General features: G+C 42.9%; 2 protein-coding genes across 4 annotated transcripts in view; both read left to right on the plus strand.

Annotated features, from left to right (window-relative positions):
• Window positions 1–17,236, plus strand: part of LOC106592454 (pyruvate carboxylase, mitochondrial) — a 482,562-nt gene that overhangs the window by 194,825 nt on the left and 270,501 nt on the right. The gene's annotated exons all lie outside the window — the stretch shown is intronic.
• On the plus strand, window positions 6,864–10,189 carry LOC106591969 (uncharacterized). Its single transcript, XM_014183243.2, has 2 exons — window positions 6,864–8,736; window positions 9,013–10,189. The coding sequence occupies exon 2, from the start codon at window positions 9,044–9,046 to the stop codon at window positions 9,986–9,988; it is 945 nt and encodes a 314-aa protein (XP_014038718.1). The 5' UTR covers window positions 6,864–8,736; window positions 9,013–9,043; the 3' UTR covers window positions 9,989–10,189.

Here is a 17,236-nt window from a genome sequence, read left to right on the forward strand (position 1 = left end):
GGAGAGAGAGGTAGAGGGATGGAGGGAGAGAGAGATGGAGCGAGAGAGAGGTAGAGGGATGAAGGGAGAGAGAGAGAGAGAGATGGAGGGAGAGAGAGGTAGAGGGATGGAGGGAGAGAGAGGCAGAAGGATGAAGGGAGAGAGAGGCAGAAGGATGAAGGGAGAGAGAGGTAGAGGGATCGAGGGAGAGAGAGGTAGAGGGATGGAGGGAGAGAGAGGTAGAGGTATGGAGGGAGAGAGAGGTAGAGGTATGGAGGGAGAGAGAGGCAGAGGGATGGAGGGAGAGAGAGGTAGAGGTATGGAGGGAGAGAGAGGTAGAGGTATGGAGGGAGAGAGAGGTAGAGGTATGGAGGGAGAGAGAGGCAGAGGGATGGAGGGAGAGAGAAGTAGAGGGATGGAGGGAGAGAGAGGTAGAGAGATGAAGGGAGAGAGAGGCAGAGGGATGGAGGGAGAGAGAGAGAGATGGAGGGATAGAGAGGTAGAGGGATGGAGGGAGAGAGAGGTAGAGGTATGGAGGGAGAGAGAGGTAGAGGTATGGAGGGAGAGAGAGGTAGAGGTATGGAGGGAGAGAGAGGTAGAGAGATGAAGGGAGAGAGAGGCAGAGGGATGGAGGGAGAGAGAGGTAGAGGGATGGAGGGAGAGAGAGGTAGAGAGATGAAGGGACGCACATAGACACTTTGTACTCTGAGAGCCGTGCTAAGGATGTTGTAGACAGAGAAGAGGTATAATTATTAGTAGCTCTAGAACTATCTGTTTCTGCCCCCACTGAGAAATAGATGAGGGGAGACAAGAGAGGAGAGGAAGAGAGGCAAGAGACAAAGGGGATGTGAGATGGTAGGGGGTTGGAGCTGAGGCTGTTAGGGTGACCGTGTTAACGCCACACCGGCAGTCACGAGTCATGAAGGCAGTCAAATTCTACTTGACCACTTAGTCACGGTAATTAGGCTTCTCCAAGCTCTGATGCTGCTGATGGTCATTAGAGGCCTACCAAATGTACTAACTGCCTGGTACTCAGCACTCTATTGTCCCTCTAAATCACTCTGATATCAATGAAACACTTCATGAGAGCCCATGAGCTCATGTTGCACAACATTTCTATAGGCTATGCAATTGAGGGAGAAAACAGAGTGATGGCCTCTATTAAAAAGAGGAGGATCCCATCAGCTTTTTATTTGCTAGGCCTTCTATATTTATTTCAAAATGTTCCTAATATTAAGCACATTGCTTATATTTACAACAGAACTATAGTCTATCTGACTGGTATGAAAATGAACCACGAGGAAAAACGTCCGCCATTCACTATTTAAGTGCGTAGATGACATGTATTTTATTTCCCCTGCCCCTGTTCTGAGACAGGTTGTCAGGGATTTCTTCGTCGTAGGACGATATGGCGAAATCATCATCGGAAAATGAGGACCAATATGCAGCAGAGTTGAGATGGTTCATTTTGAACTTTTAATAAATTCCAAAACGAACATACAAAATAACAAAAACGAACGCACGATACACTGACAGTCCTGTTAGGTTTACACACACTAAACACGGAACAATCTCCCACAAATACACAGACAAACACACCCAACTAATATAGGACTTCCAATCAAATGCAACACCACACAGCTGCCTTCAATTGGAAGTCCACCCCAATTAACTCAACATAGAAATATATCAACCAGACTCACCCTTATACTGGCCAGGACGTGACACAGGTGCATGATAATGGTCCATTCTAAATCTAAACAAATTTCACACATATATTATTCAGTATATGTAAAGACAACATTAAATCAATAATAGTCTGATGTGTAACAATATTAGGCTATCACTTCTGAACGATGCAGTATCACTTGTGAACGATGTACTATCACTTGTGAATTATGTATTATCACTTGTGAGTAATATATTATCACTTGTAAATTATGTACTATCACTTGTGAGTGATGTATTATCACTTGTAGATGATGTATTATCACTTGTGAATTATGTATTATTACTTTGAATATTGTACTCTCACTTGTGAATGATGTGCTATCACTTGTGAATGATGTATTATCACTTGTGAATGATGTATTATCACTTGTGAATTATGTAGTATCACTTGTGAATGATGCCCAGCTTGTGTGCAGTAAGGCAAGAAACAGCACATGCCTTTTTCTTTTGCGACTTTTTCAAATCATAGTCACACACCTGATATAGCCTAGCCCATAGGCCTATATGTTTTAATAAGGTTAGTATCACCCCTCATGTAGCCTAGCCCATAGGCCTATATGTTTTAATAAGGTTAGTATCACACCTCATGTAGCCTAGCCCATAGGCCTATATGTTTTAATAAGGTTAGTATCACCCCTCATGTAGCCTAGCCCATAGGCCTATATGTTTTAATAAGGTTAGTATCACCCCTCATGTAGCCTAGCCCATAGGCCTATATGTTTTAATAAGGTTAGTATCACCCCTCATGTAGCCTAGCCCATAGTCCTATATGTTTTAATAAGGTTAGTATCACCCCTCATATAGCCTAGCCCATAGGCCTATATGTTTTAATAGGGTTTGTATCACACCTCATGTAGCCTAGCCCATAGTCCTATATGTTTTAATAGGGTTTGTATCACACCTCATGTAGCCCAGCCCATAGGCCTATATGTTTTAATAAGGTTAGTATCACCCCTCATGTAGCCTAGCCCATAGGCCTATATGTTTTAATAAGGTTAGTATCACCCCTCATGTAGCCTAGCCCATAGGCCTATATGTTTTAATAAGGTTAGTATCACCCCTCATGTAGCCTAGCCCATAGGCCTATATGTTTTAATAAGGTTAGTATCACCCCTCATGTAGCCTAGCCCATAGTCCTATATGTTTTAATAAGGTTAGTATCACCCCTCATATAGCCTAGCCCATAGGCCTATATGTTTTAATAGGGTTTGTATCACACCTCATGTAGCCTAGTCCATAGTCCTATATGTTTTAATAGGGTTTGTATCACACCTCATGTAGCCTAGCCCATAGGCCTATATGTTTTAATAAGGTTAGTATCACCCCTCATGTAGCCTAGCCCATAGGCCTATATGTTTTAATAAGGTTTATATCACAACTAAAGTGGCCAAGTAACTTAAAATGAAGCACATTCATCCGCTATTCAACTGCTGTAGAGCCTAACTGACAAACATAGGAGGCGCGTGAGTTTCAAGTTCGGGGAAGATATTTTTCACCATAAAAATATAATTATAATATATATAATAAAGCATTACATGCATAATCACATTTAGCTGCCACTGTTGAGAACCATGTTTTCCCCGCTAATTGATCACATTTTGGAACAATGCCTTTGCTGCACATTATAACGCATTATATAAGATATTCACATTATAATATGAAGAAATATTTTATTAAATAGTTTATCAACATTTTATTAAGCTAAACGTTAAAAAGCCTCCCTGCTTTTAAAAGTTGTTTTTAATGCGAGTGGTTGTATTAATGTGGGATCTATCGCATCCCACAGCTGTCCCAGACCATGTTTGGAATATTTATATCTCACACAGAAGGCGAAGCTGGTTAATAAAACAGGTCTATTTTTGTACTATGGGGGGGGGATAGTAGATTAACATAGGCCAGTGGTTCTGCTGTTCGTTACTCATCTGATTGGCTGACGGAAACTAAATGTGGACGGTTCTTCTTAGCGTCTTTAATGTGCGGCTCGGGAATTCCACAAGAGGGACACATGCGGTTGCATCCCCGTCTTCACTTGTAGCCTACTTCAGAAAGACCTGATCATGTGACGTGCATTGGCCAATAAGAATTTAGATATCTGAGCCATGTGAGTGAACTGTAACGCGGCTCGTCTAAAGGAGACCAAGGCGCGGTGTGTTTACTTTTAATGAATACACTTTAAACAAAAACAACAAAACGACCGACAACAGTTCCGTAAGGTACACTGACTAAACGGAAAACAACCACCCACAAAACCCAGGAAGAAAAACCCCTACTTGAAATATGATCTCCAATCAGAGGCAACGAGGATCAGCTGCCTCCAATTGGAGACCAATCTAAATAACCCCAACATAGAAATAGAAAAACTAGAACTTAAACATAGAAATAGAAAACATAGAAAAACCCCAAAACACCCCCTGTCACGCCCTGACCTACTCTGCTATAGAAAATTACATCTTACTAAGGTCAGGACGTGACATGAGCACGGCAGCCAGGAGAAGGAAATTATAGTTATTATATTCAGCCCAAGGGCACAACGGACACTTTGCTCACAAAAGGCCTGGATTTTTTTAGGGGGAATTATGGCCACTAAAAAGGGGGATGCCGTTGGGAAATTCGAGGCATGGTGAGAATATTATTAAATGCTTGTCAAATTGTGAATGGGAGACTGATGAAGTGTTTGAAGTCTGCCCAAGAAACAAATCAGAGCTCTTGCCTTTCATGCAACTTTTTTTTCTAATCATTGTTAGAGTTGCAACATGCAGCCTTAGAATGTATTAAAAATCGAGACATATAGCCCAACGTTTGTTTCACAACTAAAGTTGCATAAATATCTCTAAATTATTCACATTTCCCCTCTCCACTCCCCTGCCACTCTCTGTTGTCATCTCTGCATAGTCACTTTAATTAACTCTACCTACATGTACATACTACCTCAACTAACCGGTGCCCCTGCACATTGGGGCAGCAGGTAGCCTAGTGGTTAGAGCGTTGGACTAGTAACCGAAAGGTTGCAAGATCGAATTCCTGAGCTGACAAGGTAAAAATCTGTCGTTCTTCCCCTGAACAAGGCAGTTAACCCACTGTTCCTAGGCCGTCAACTTACTTGCCTAGTAGATATATATATATATATATATTGTTATTTTTTACTGCTCCTCTTTAATTACTTGTTACTTTTATCTCTTATTCTTATCCGTATTTTTTTGAAACTGCACTGTTGGTTAGGGGCTCGTAAGTAAGCGTTTCACTGTAAGGTCTACACCTGTTGTATTCGGAGGACGTGACTAATAAAATCTGATTTAATTTGATTTGACATTTAGCATATAGGAGGATCTGTTTATTTGTTAACCACTCAACACAGAATAGCTACGTGCTCACTTCCTTGGAAATCATTGAGAGAAAACATCCTTTCTATTTAACTCAGCTATGTTCAATTGTATTCTTCATATGGAATTCTAAGCAAATCTTGTCTGCTACATAAACTAGTGTAGCCCACAGCCATACGGACTAGCCAGATCAGGGCCTAACATAAGGACAACTCAGAGTACGCTATTCTGTTCTTCTGAAATAGACGACATTTTCTTCATATCCTGTTTCGTTAGACCTGTCTAAAACAAATAATGGATTTATTGTGATGGTGTAGGCTATGTTCCAAAAATCTGCATCAGCAGCTTGTAGGCTATTCATGGGGGCCAGGAGATGCTAAACGTGTTTATGTTAATTAAAGGTCAATTACCATGAGACTGGCAGTTATTTGCTTGACAATAACCGGCTGACAAAATGTTATGACCGCCACAGCCCTAAGTTGGACTATCTGTTTCTGCTGAACTAAGAGAAGAGGCCAGGAAGATAGAAGGAAGGAAAGGGGAAAAGGGATGGGGGGGAGAGATGAAGGTGAGTGGAGAGAAGAGAGGAGAGGGAGAGAAAGCCGGCATAGGTGGAGGAGGAGTTGAAACATTTGGAAAAATAATAGAGATCAGCAGAAAAGAGGAATAGGATTCTGGGAAAGATGAGAGAGGAGAGAGGAGAGATGAGAGAGAGAGGAAAGATGGGAGAGGAGAGGAGAGGAGAGGAGAGAAGAGAGAGGAGATGAGAGGAGAGAGAGAGAGAGAGGAAAGAGGAAAGATGAGAGAGGAAAGGAGTGGAGAGGACAGGAGAGGAAAGAGATGAGAGAGAGGAAAGATGAGAGAGGAGATGAGAGGAGAGATGAGAGAGGAGATGAGAGGAGAAGAAAGATGAGAGAGGAGAGGAGAGGAAAGGTGGGAGAGGAAAGGAGTGGAGAGGAGAGGAGAGGAGAGGAAAGATGGGAAAGGAGAGGAGAGGAGAGAGAGAGGAGAGGAAAGATGAGAGAGGAGATGAGAGGAGAGATGAGAGAGGAGATGAGAGGAGAGGAAAGATGAGAGGAAAATAAGAGAGGAGAGGAGAAGAGAGGAGAGGAAAGGAGAGGAAAGATGAGAGAGAAGAGAGGGGAGAGGAAAGATGAGAGGAGATGAGAGGAGAGATGAGAGAAGAGAGGAAAGATGAGAGAGGAGATGAGAGGAGAGGAAAGATGAGAGAAAAGAGAGGGGAGATGAAAGATGAGAGAGAGGAGAGGAAAGATGAGAGAGAGGAGAGGAAAGATGAGAGAGAGGAGAGGAGAGGAACGATGAGAGAGAACAGAGTGGAGAGGAGAGATGAGAGAAGAGATGAGAGGAGAGGAGAGGAAAGATGAGAGAGGAGAGGAAAGATGAGAGAGGAGAGGAGAGAGAGAACTGAGAGAGGAGAGGAAAGATGAGATGAGAGGAGAGATGAGAGGAGAGAGGAGAGGAAAGATGAGAGGAGAGAAGAGATGAGATGAGAGGAAAGATGAGAGAGGAGAGGAAAGATGAGAGAGGAGAGGAGAGGAGAGGAGATGAGAGATGAGAGGAGAGTGGAGAGGAGAGGAGAGGAGAGAGGAGAGGAAAGATGAGAGGAGAGGAAAGATTAGAGTGAGGAGAAAAACATATGCAATATGTCATCACAGATTCCTCTCCATGCTCATTATATTCTCTCCAGGACACACACACACACACACACACACACACACACACACACACACACACACACACACACACACACACACACACACACACACACACACACACACACACACACACACACACACACACACACACACACTTAGGACTCTATCTAAGGAGAACACTCTGAGAGGAAGGGAAGAAGAAACCATTTTTTTATCCTGAATGTAAAAATTAAGCTTTTGATGAAGGGTCTTTGTGTGAGTAGACATTTAAGACAACCAAAATAATTAACCTAGGAGTGACTAACATGAACCTTCACTGTAGCTATCCACCTACTGTAGCTATCCACCTACTGTAGCTATCCACCTTGATATCAACATAGCCATCCACCTTGATATCAACATAGCCATCCACCTTGATATCAACATAGCCATCCACCTTAATATCAACATAGCCATCCACCTTGATATCAACATAGCCATCCACCTTGATATCAACATAGCTATCCACCTTAATATCAACATAGCCATCCACCTTGATATCAACATAGCTATCCACCTTAATATCAACATAGCTATCTACCTTGATATCCACCTAGCTATCCATCTATAGTAGCTATCCACCAAGTTGTCCACACTGATAACACCTATCTATCCATCTATTCTGTGTTTCTTCACACAATAGTTCAGGATTTATGTATTAAAAAGAGAGTTTTAGTTTAGTTTTTAAGGTTTTGTGCTGTGTTGATAGATCTAACTACTTTGTGTAAGGGTCTATAGCCCTTTTGCACATTCCATGACCGAACGTTCTAAGCACACTTCCTATCGGTGTGGCAATTTCCGGTGACGCGTACTGTAGAAGGGAAGTCAGTCCTGTTGTTATCGACGATATAACGTTACTACCACTATGTCGCAGTTTTTTACTAGGTGTCTTCAGGACTTGCCTCAAATTAATATTAATGATGTACATCGAGTTGCTAAATCAGCATCGGAGAAAAGAACGAAAAGGGGTTCAAGATGTATATAGGAAGCTACATAGACAACTATGAAGGTGAGTAACGTTACCAAGTCAGTGACAGATATAACGTTAGCTAGCTACATTCATTAGTTAGCTAATTTAACTAGTAACTGTAGCTAGCTAGTTACTTCGTAAAATGATGTAACGTTGACAGAATCTACCTGAGAATGTGTGTATTTTCGTTAGCTTGCTTAAAAATTAAGCTTGCTAGCTATATTTGCTCGCTAAAAATACTTGTTATTCATGTCATCTAACAAAGACACATTGACAGGGGAGATCACCGTGAGGGCTGGCTGTCACAGGTCCACGAGGAAGAGTAAAAAGCTGCACAGCATGAGAGTAGGGAAAGGTTATAGATAGCTACTAGGGACCTTGTTAAACATCTCCTGTGAGACACTGTCGTTATGGTCAAAATGTGTTGGAGACAGTGTCAACGTTTAATCTTATCAATAGATAGATATTAATGATGGGTTACCCACTTAACAAGTTATTTGGTTAAGATCTGTTGATGTGTTTGGTAATTGTGTTACTGAGACACAATCTATTCCTGTATAGTTAAATGAGCCCCTAGTTAAGAAGACTAGACACTACTATGTTTATTGTTATTTATGGGCCGCATCATTCTTGTTTCTCACTTCAGTCTTTCATCACACTTATCTTCACGTCACAGATGGTGTTAAAGCACTCTGTACCAGTGATCGTGGTCCAAAGCCACTGCTTCCTGTGTTGCAGGAAGTGCTCTGTGTAATCATCTGGTGGCCCTTCTTTACCAGACAGCGCACTACTCTCAACTAAAACATTCCTGCCGCACCACCAGTTCACAGCTGCACAGACACAGAACAGCGTTGGCACAAGCCAAGAACACTTGTGAGTCTATCAATATCCATTAAAAAATGCACCTGAAAAGTGTTCAGCCTATGTAACAGTAAATCCTGGTTAATTAGGGTGTGACGCCAGGTCCGGTTGATGGGATAGAGTTCCAGAAACCTACTAACCCGTGTGCTGATGGAGTTGGGTAAGTTGGAGGTTCCTAGAATGGAAACATTTAAAAATATATATATATTGTGATTTCTTGTATCCAGATGATAAGCCTATACAGTGGCGCCTTTACGATGTAACAACAAATGTTTGGGACAAAGACCAAGGGGAAATATATAAGAATCTATAAATCTGTATATTTGAATGCATTTTATTTGAACTTTCGGGCGTGTGCTGTTTCTGGAAAAGTTGCATGAGTGTTTGTCACAGTAATCTCTCCACCCTGACGTTAAGGTTTTAAAATGTTTTGCAGAAGTTTTCTCTACAAAGCATTCAATGGATACATGCCTGACATGGACCTTCTCCACGTCTCAGAAACGTATTCCAACTTTTCTCCACTTCCTGCCCCTCTTGCGACAACAATGGAAATGTCAGCTGACGTGCCCCTGGTTGAGTCAGCCTTTGGGCCAGTGCAAGCTGGCAGTGTTCTGTCCCATCAACTTCCACAGCCAAAGACCCGTGAAATTGTGAAGATTGCCGATGCCCCTTCTCCACCAATACTTCCATTAGATGGCTACAGGCTTCAGTCTTCCCAGTGTGCTTACGTCCTTAGCCATCAGGAGCAGTTCCAAGTCAAGGCATTAGAGACAACCTACGAGATGTCACACGAAGTCGAGGTTGCTACAAGGGAGCAGAGCAGCAGCCCGGAATGGCATCAGCTCAGGAAAATTAGAATAACATCCTCTCGTTTCCGAGAGGTTTGCCATGTCCGGGGAGAGACCTCAGCTGACCGTCTAGCTGAGCGGATGTTCAAGGGATCTGGTATGCAGACCATGGAGATGAAGAGGGGGCTAGCCATGGAGCCAGTGGCTGTACAGGAGTACTGCACACTGAAGAATGTTAACTTCTTTCCGTGTGGCTTCGTAGTGCACCCAGATGCCCCATGGTTAGGATCCTCTCCAGATGGAATCATATTTGATCCCAGTGTGAGACCACACTTTGGACTCTTAGAGGTCAAGTGCCCAAATGTACCAAGTTATGTTGACTGCCGTTACCTGAAGATGCAGAATGGAGAGCTGAAGTTGAAGAGATCTCATGCTTACTACTGGCAGGTTCAAGGTCAAATCCTTCTCACAGGTTGTAGCTGGTGTGACTTTGTCATCTGTGCACAGGAGGACATCCTAGTTGAAAGGATATATAAAGATCTACAGGTTTCAAAAACTATAAGAGAGAAGGTTGACCACTTTTATTTTTACCACTACTTGCAGAAGTGTCTATCTCGCACCTGAATGGATCCCCTGCATGGGTGCCAAGTTTAGTGGTATCATGAAAAATAAGTATTGATGTTCTTGTGAAGAAAACTACAGTAGAATAGATTTGTTTAAAAATATATATATTTCAGAAAATGTTCAACAGTTCAGTTAATCAATTACACATCTTTGTGAATCCAAGATGGCGTAGCAGTCAGACGTTTTTGTCCTCGTCTTTGTCGTGTCCCATGTATATATATATATATATATATATATTTTTTTTTTTCTTCGTATACCTTTATTATATTTTTCTAAACCTCAACTTCAAAATACTCGCCTCACCCAATGTGGTGTGGATCTGATTTTTTCTAAAGTATTTTTCTTTACTTCTGATCCGGAATCCCCCAACAGAGGCTAGCCAGCTGACTAGCTACTAGTTAGTAGTCAGCTAACCACTGCTAGCGGTCATCAACTAACCTTTAGCTCGGAAAACTCTCACCAGTTTGCACAATGAGATTCAAACCAAAGCATACTGGACCTATTTTCTCTCCATATCCACGGACTCCCACCGCAAGCTCTGAACCTTTTCACCTGGAACATTGCAGCTAGCTAGCTGCAATCCGAGTATCTACTCCTGGCTAACGCCTCTGCCCCGAAGCAAGCACCAATTAGCCTGGAGCTAGCCCACGCTAGGCCCAACTCCCGGCTAGCTGAAGAGTTCCATCAGCCACTCCTAGGCTTCAATACCTATTTTGCCAATTGGCTTGGACCCATTTTACTGCCGGTGCGGAGCCCCGCCGGTCCGTCATGACTGGACTGCCGACGTAATCTGCCCGAGGGGGTTATTCAGCTGGCCCCTCCGTCGCGACATCCCCTGAATGCCCATCTGCTAGCCTGCTAGCCGGGGGCCCGCTAGCTGTCTAGAGCATATCGGCTGTTAGCTGAATAGGTCCATCGAACAATTTCTTTGGGCGACTATACCTATTTTTGCTAATTGGACTGGTCCCCTTCACCTCACGGAACCCTTCTAATCCATCACGACTGATCTACCGACGTAAACGCACGAGGAGGCACCCTGGTTTAAATGATGTTTCTAAAGACATTATCTCTCTCGTCATCACTCAATGCCTAGGTTTACCTCCACTGTATCCACATCCTACCATACCTTTGTCTGTACATTATGCCTTGAATCTATGCTATCGCGCCCAGAAACCTGCTCCTTTTACTCTCTGTTCCAGACATACTAGACGACCAGTTCTTATAGCCTTTAGCCGTACCCTTATCCAACTCCTCCTCTGTTCCTCTGGTGATGTAGAGGTGAATCCAGGCCCTGCAGTGCCTAGCTCCACTCCTATCCCCCAGCTGCTCTCATTTGTTGACTTCTGTAACCGCAAAAGCCTTGGTTTCATGCATGTTAACATTAGAAGCCTCCTCCCTAAGTTTGTTTTATTCACTGCTTTAGCACACTCTGCCAACACGGATGTCCTAGCCGTGTCTGAATCCTGGCTTAGGAAGACCACCAAAAACACTGAAATTTCTATCCCTAACTATAACATTTTCCGACAAGATAGAACTGCCAAAGGGGGTGGTGTTGCAATCCACTGCAGAGATAGCCTGCAGAGTTCTGCCTTACTATCCAGGTCTGTAACCAAACAATTAAAGCTTCTACTTTCAAAAATCCACCTTTCCAGAAACAAGTCTCTCACCGTTGCCACTTGCTATAGACCACCCTCTGCCCCCAGTTGTGCTCTGGACACCATATGTGAACTGATTGCCCCCCATCTATCTTCAGAACTCGTGCTGCTAGGTGACCTAAACTGGGACAATACGTAACACCCCGGCCATCCTACAATCTAAGCTTGATACCCTCAATCTCTCACAAATTATCAATGAACCTACCAGGTACAACCATAAAGCTGTAAACATGGGCACCCTCATAGATATCATCCTAACCAACTTGCCCTCCAAATACACCTCTGCTGTTTTCAACCAAGATCTCAGTGATCACTGCCTCATTGCCTGCATCCATAATGGGTCTACGGTCAAACGACCTCCACTCATCACTGTCAAAGGCTCCCTAAAACACTTCAGCGAGCAGGCCTTTCTAATCAACCTGGCCCGGGTATCCTGGAAGGATATTGACCTCATCCCTTCAGTAGAGGATGCCTGGTTATTCTTTAAAAGTGCCTTAATCACCATCTTAAATAAGCATGCCCCGTTCAAAAAATGTAGAACCAGGAACAGATATAGCCCTTGGTTCACTCCAGACCAGACTGCCCTTGACCAGCACAAAAACATCCTGTGGCGTTCTGCATTAGCATCGAATAGCCCCCGTGATATGCAACTTTTCAGGGAAGTTAGGAACCAATATACACAGGTAGTTAGGAAAGCTAAGGCTAGCTTTTTGAAATAGAAATTTGCATCCTGTAGCACAAACTCAAAAAAGTTCTGGGACACTGTAAAGTCCATGGAGAATAAGAGCACCTCCTCCCAGATGCCCACTGCACTGAGGCTAGGAAACACCGTCACCACCGAAGAATCCACTATAATTGAGAATTTCAATAAGCATTTTTCTACGGCTGGCCATGCTTTCCACCTGGCTACCCCTACCCCGGTCAACAGCACTGCACCCCCCACAACAACTCGCACAAACTTCCCCCATTTCTCCTTCACCCAAATCTAGATAGCTGATGTTCTAAAAGAGCTGCAAAATCTGGACCCCTACAAATCAGCCGGGCTAGACAATCTGGACCCTCTCTTTCTAAAATTATCTGCTGAAATTGTTGCAACCCCATTACTAGCCTGTTTAACCTCTCTTTCGTATCGTCTGAGATTCCCAAAGATTGGAAAGCAGCCGCAGCCCAGTATCTCTACTTGCACATTCATCTTCTGCACATCTACCATTCCAGTGTTTAATTGCTATATTGTAATTACTTCGCCACCATGGCCTATTGCCTTACGTTATTGCCTTACCTTCCTTATCTTACCTCATTTGCACACAATGTATATAGACTTTTTTTCCTACTGTGTTATTGACTGTATGTTTATTTTACTCCATGTGTAACTCTGTGTTGTTGTATGTGTCGAACTGCTTTGCTTTATCTTGGCCAGGTCACAGTTGTAAATGAGAAATTGTTCTCAACTAGCCTATCTGGTTAAATAAAGGTGAAATAAAGAAATAAAAATCTCTAACATTGTATTCTGGCTATTCTGTGTTTTACTTGATTTCCTTCCCCCTAAACTCATTTTTTAAAATTTAACTAGGCAAGTCAGTTAAGAACAAATTCTTATGTACAATGATGTCCTACTGGGGAACAGTGGGTTTAACTGCCTTGTTCAGGGGCAGAACAACAGATTTTTACCTTGTCAGCTCGGGGGATCGATCTTGCAAACTTTCGGTTATTAGTCCAACGCTCTAACCACTAGGCTACCTGCCGCCCCATTGCTTAATTAAAGCCAATACAAGCTCCACATAAACTGATATTCACTACAACACAAATGATTGATACATGTCATAGATAAACAAATTATTATTTTGCTGTACATTTACACTGGTTTGGCCAATGCTTTGACAAAAGGTCAGTTTTGATAGTTGACCAACAGGCAGGTCACTGGAAGTAATTGGTTGATGCTGCGTGAGATGTCAGGGGGATGACTGTGTCAAAAAGCTTGTTCTCCTTTACTCTGTGGATCATTCTTTTAACATTCACTCTCAGCCTGGCAATGGATTGTGTCTCCCTTATCTCATTCCCTGGTATCTGTGTGCGTCTTGACAGAAAGGTTGGCCGGTAGACCTTGCACGGGAACAATGTCATCTACGACAAAAGCCCTTATTTGGCCATGTCAGGGGTGAGTAGGGAAATAATTCCACACTGCTTGAAGATCTCCTTGTCACTCACAGATACAGATACAGATCCAGCATACAACCATGACACAAAAGTGACAGCTCCATGTGGTGACATTCCCAACATGCCCTTAAAAGGTACAGTGTGACTTGTAGGAAGAAAACACCTCACTCTGCAGTAGTAGTGAAGAAGGTGTCTGGCAGCGGAGTTCAGTGCAGTCGATCACTACCTGGGTGTCTGGATAGTCCTTGAACTCAGGTGGCAGGTGGACTTTGATGGTTTCCTTGGGCATCCATATATCCGTGCTGATCCAATCAGACAGTAGAGGAAGTTGGCCCAAGGGATGATGATCCGGCTCACTGTCCATTGGTGGATGCTGAACCGATTGGCCAAATCCTTCTGCTTTCAGACCAAGCGACAGATGACTCATAAACAAGAAGAACTCGTCGATTGATTGCAGTGTCTGAACATAAAGATAACCGTTTAAGTACAATATATTGTCCTTACATTCGGTCCATAACACAAAAAGTAAAGTAATGTTGAACAATTACAATAAGATCAAAAAAAATATTTTCTATTAAGTACTGTGTTTAATGAAGACGTCCCTTACTGGTTTTCTTCGAGAAACACGTGTTTCAGATGGATTGGTGCTTGTGACTCTTATAAACTTGGTCTATTTGAATACCAAAAAAGCCTCATTACTATTATCGTCCATCTTCTCTAAGCATCAAGTAGCACTAGACATGACCTAGCTGTTATCGTAGTCTGTTTTCTTGTTACTCTAATTCGTACTGTAATGCACAGCAGCTATCATCACAGCAGCTATCATCACAGCAGCTATCATCACAGCAGCTATCATCACAGCAGCTATCATCACAGCAGCTATCATCACAGCAGCTATCATCACAGCAGCTATCATCACAGCAGTGAATTTGTTTTAAATGTTTCGTTATTTAACTGGACTAAGAAACAAATATTATTTGCAGCAACAACCTGAAAGCATTTTTTGGGGGGTTAACTAGGCAGCGCACCTTGTTCTTCATCCTCCTCCTCAGTCGGAGCAGAAGGTTTCAGTCTTCTTTCCCAAACACCAGGTCTCTTTTGAATGTGCCAGTTCCACGCAAAGACTGTAGGAACAACACTTCTTTTTACGTATTGTTGCCCCCCCCCCCCATTTTCCCCTCAACAAAGTCACCTTTTGTGTGTTTGGTAACAGTAAAGTTGTCATGAAGTACTGCCACCAACCACCTTTTTCTCTGAGATCTACATAGACCGGGAAACTACAGAAGCTCACGATACCATTTACATTTTGAAGAAACTAAACACAGAGGTACTGAGCAATGTTCATTAGCACCTCCTTTAATATAAACTTAGTCATTGCAAACTATTTCAGCCAGAAATGCATTGACAACAGAGCTAGCTAGTAAGCTAATAATAAAAACAATAGCAGAAATCGCTCCGGAAGTCAGCAACCTCGGTAGGAAGTAAAATAGAATGTGGGAGGCGTTATAATGCATAGAGCCTTTTGTGTATCTATGAAAGGAGAAAATGAGGAAGGGAAAATAGGGCTGAATGTTCCAACTAGTGAGAGAGAAAGAGTGGAACCTTGGGCTGTTTTTCTGAGTTGATTGGTTCCCATTTTGTCCTCTGAGTTGTGCTTCTCTCAGCTTTGGATCGTGTGTGAATTCTGAGTGAAAAATTATCATTCAATTATTGTCTGCCGCTTTCCTTCTCTTTCCTTCTCCCTCCCTTCTCCCCTGCTCCCTTTCTCCCTCCCTTCTCTCCTTCTCTCTCCTTCTCCCTCCCTTCTCCCTCCCTTCTCTCCTTCTCTTTCCTTCTCTTTCCTTCTCCCTCCCTTCTCCCCTGCTCCCCTTCTCCCTCCCTTCTCTCCTTCTCTCTCCTTCTCCCTCCCTTCTCCCTCCCTTCTCTCCTTCTCCCTCCCTTCTCTCCTTCTCTCTCCTTCTCCCTCCCTTCTCCCTCCCTTCTCTCCTTCTCCCTCCCTTCTCTCCTTCTCTCTCCTTCTCCCTCCCTTCTCTCCTTCTCCCTGCCTTCTACCTCCCTTCTCCCTCCCTTCTCTCCTTCTCCCTGCCTTCTACCTCCCTTCTCCCTCCCTTCTCTCCTTCCTTCTCTACCGTCTATCTGTCTCACTCTCTCTCTCTCTCTCTCAAGCTGCCTTATTGGCATGAAAAATTGCATCAATATTGCCAAAGCAACAATGTGTACAATACAGTATACATTGTATTAGAATAATTATATAAAATGGTAGTAAATAATAGTAAACAAAAAAAGAATAAATAATAGGGACATTAAAAGATGGAAAATGAACATGCTACTATTATTACTACAATAAATAATGCTACCAATACAATTAATGTATTAGAAGGTATTATGACGTCTATTTTATTTACAGTCCTCATCCGTAATGTCGGTTACATAGTTATACAATTACCCTAGAGTCAATTACCCTAGAGTCAATTACCCTAGAGTCAATTACCCTAGTCAATTACCCTAGTCAATTACCCTAGAGTCAATTACCCTAGAGTCAATTACCCTAGAGTCAATTACCCTAGAGTCAATTACCCTAGAGTCAATTACCCTAGAGTCAATTACCCTAGAGTCAATTACCCTAGTCAATTACCCTAGAGTCAATTACCCTAGTCAATTACCCTAGAGTCAGTTACCCTAGAGTCAATTACCCTAGAGTCAATTACCCTAGAGTCAATTACCCTAGAGTCAATTACCCTAGAGTCAATTACCCTAGAGTCAATTACCCTAGTCAATTACCCTAGAGTCAATTACCCTAGAGTCAATTACCCTAGTCAATTACCCTAGAGTCAATTACCCTAGAGTCAATTACCCTAGAGTCAATTACCCTAGTCAATTACCCTAGAGTCAATTACCCTAGTCAATTACCCTAGAGTCAATTACCCTAGAGTCAATTACCCTAGAGTCAATTACCCTAGAGTCAATTACCCTAGTCAATTACCCTAGAGTCAATTACCCTAGTCAATTACCCTAGAGTCAATTACCCTAGTCAATTACCCCTAGTCAATTACCCTAGTCAATTACCCTAGAGTCAATTACCCTAGAGTCAATTACCCTAGAGTCAATTACCCCTAGTCAATTACCCCTAGTCAATTACCCTAGTCAATTACCCTAGAGTCAATTACCCTAGTCAATTACCCTAGAGTCAATTACCCTAGAGTCAATTACCCTAGTCAATTACCCTAGAGTCAATTACCCTAGTCAATTACCCTAGAGTCAATTACCCTAGAGTCAATTACCCTAGTCAATTACCCTAGAGTCAAATACCCTAGAGTCAAGCCAAGTTTCCAAAGGTCTCTCTTCCCCCCTCTCTCTCTCTTTCTCTCTGTCCCTCTCTCCCTCTCTTCCCCCCTCTCTCCCTCTCTCTCTCTCTCTCCCTCTCTCCCTCTCTCCCTCT

The sequence above is a fragment of the Salmo salar genome, chromosome ssa18 (genome assembly GCF_905237065.1).
Source record: "Salmo salar chromosome ssa18, Ssal_v3.1, whole genome shotgun sequence".
Lineage (NCBI taxonomy): Eukaryota > Metazoa > Chordata > Actinopteri > Salmoniformes > Salmonidae > Salmo > Salmo salar.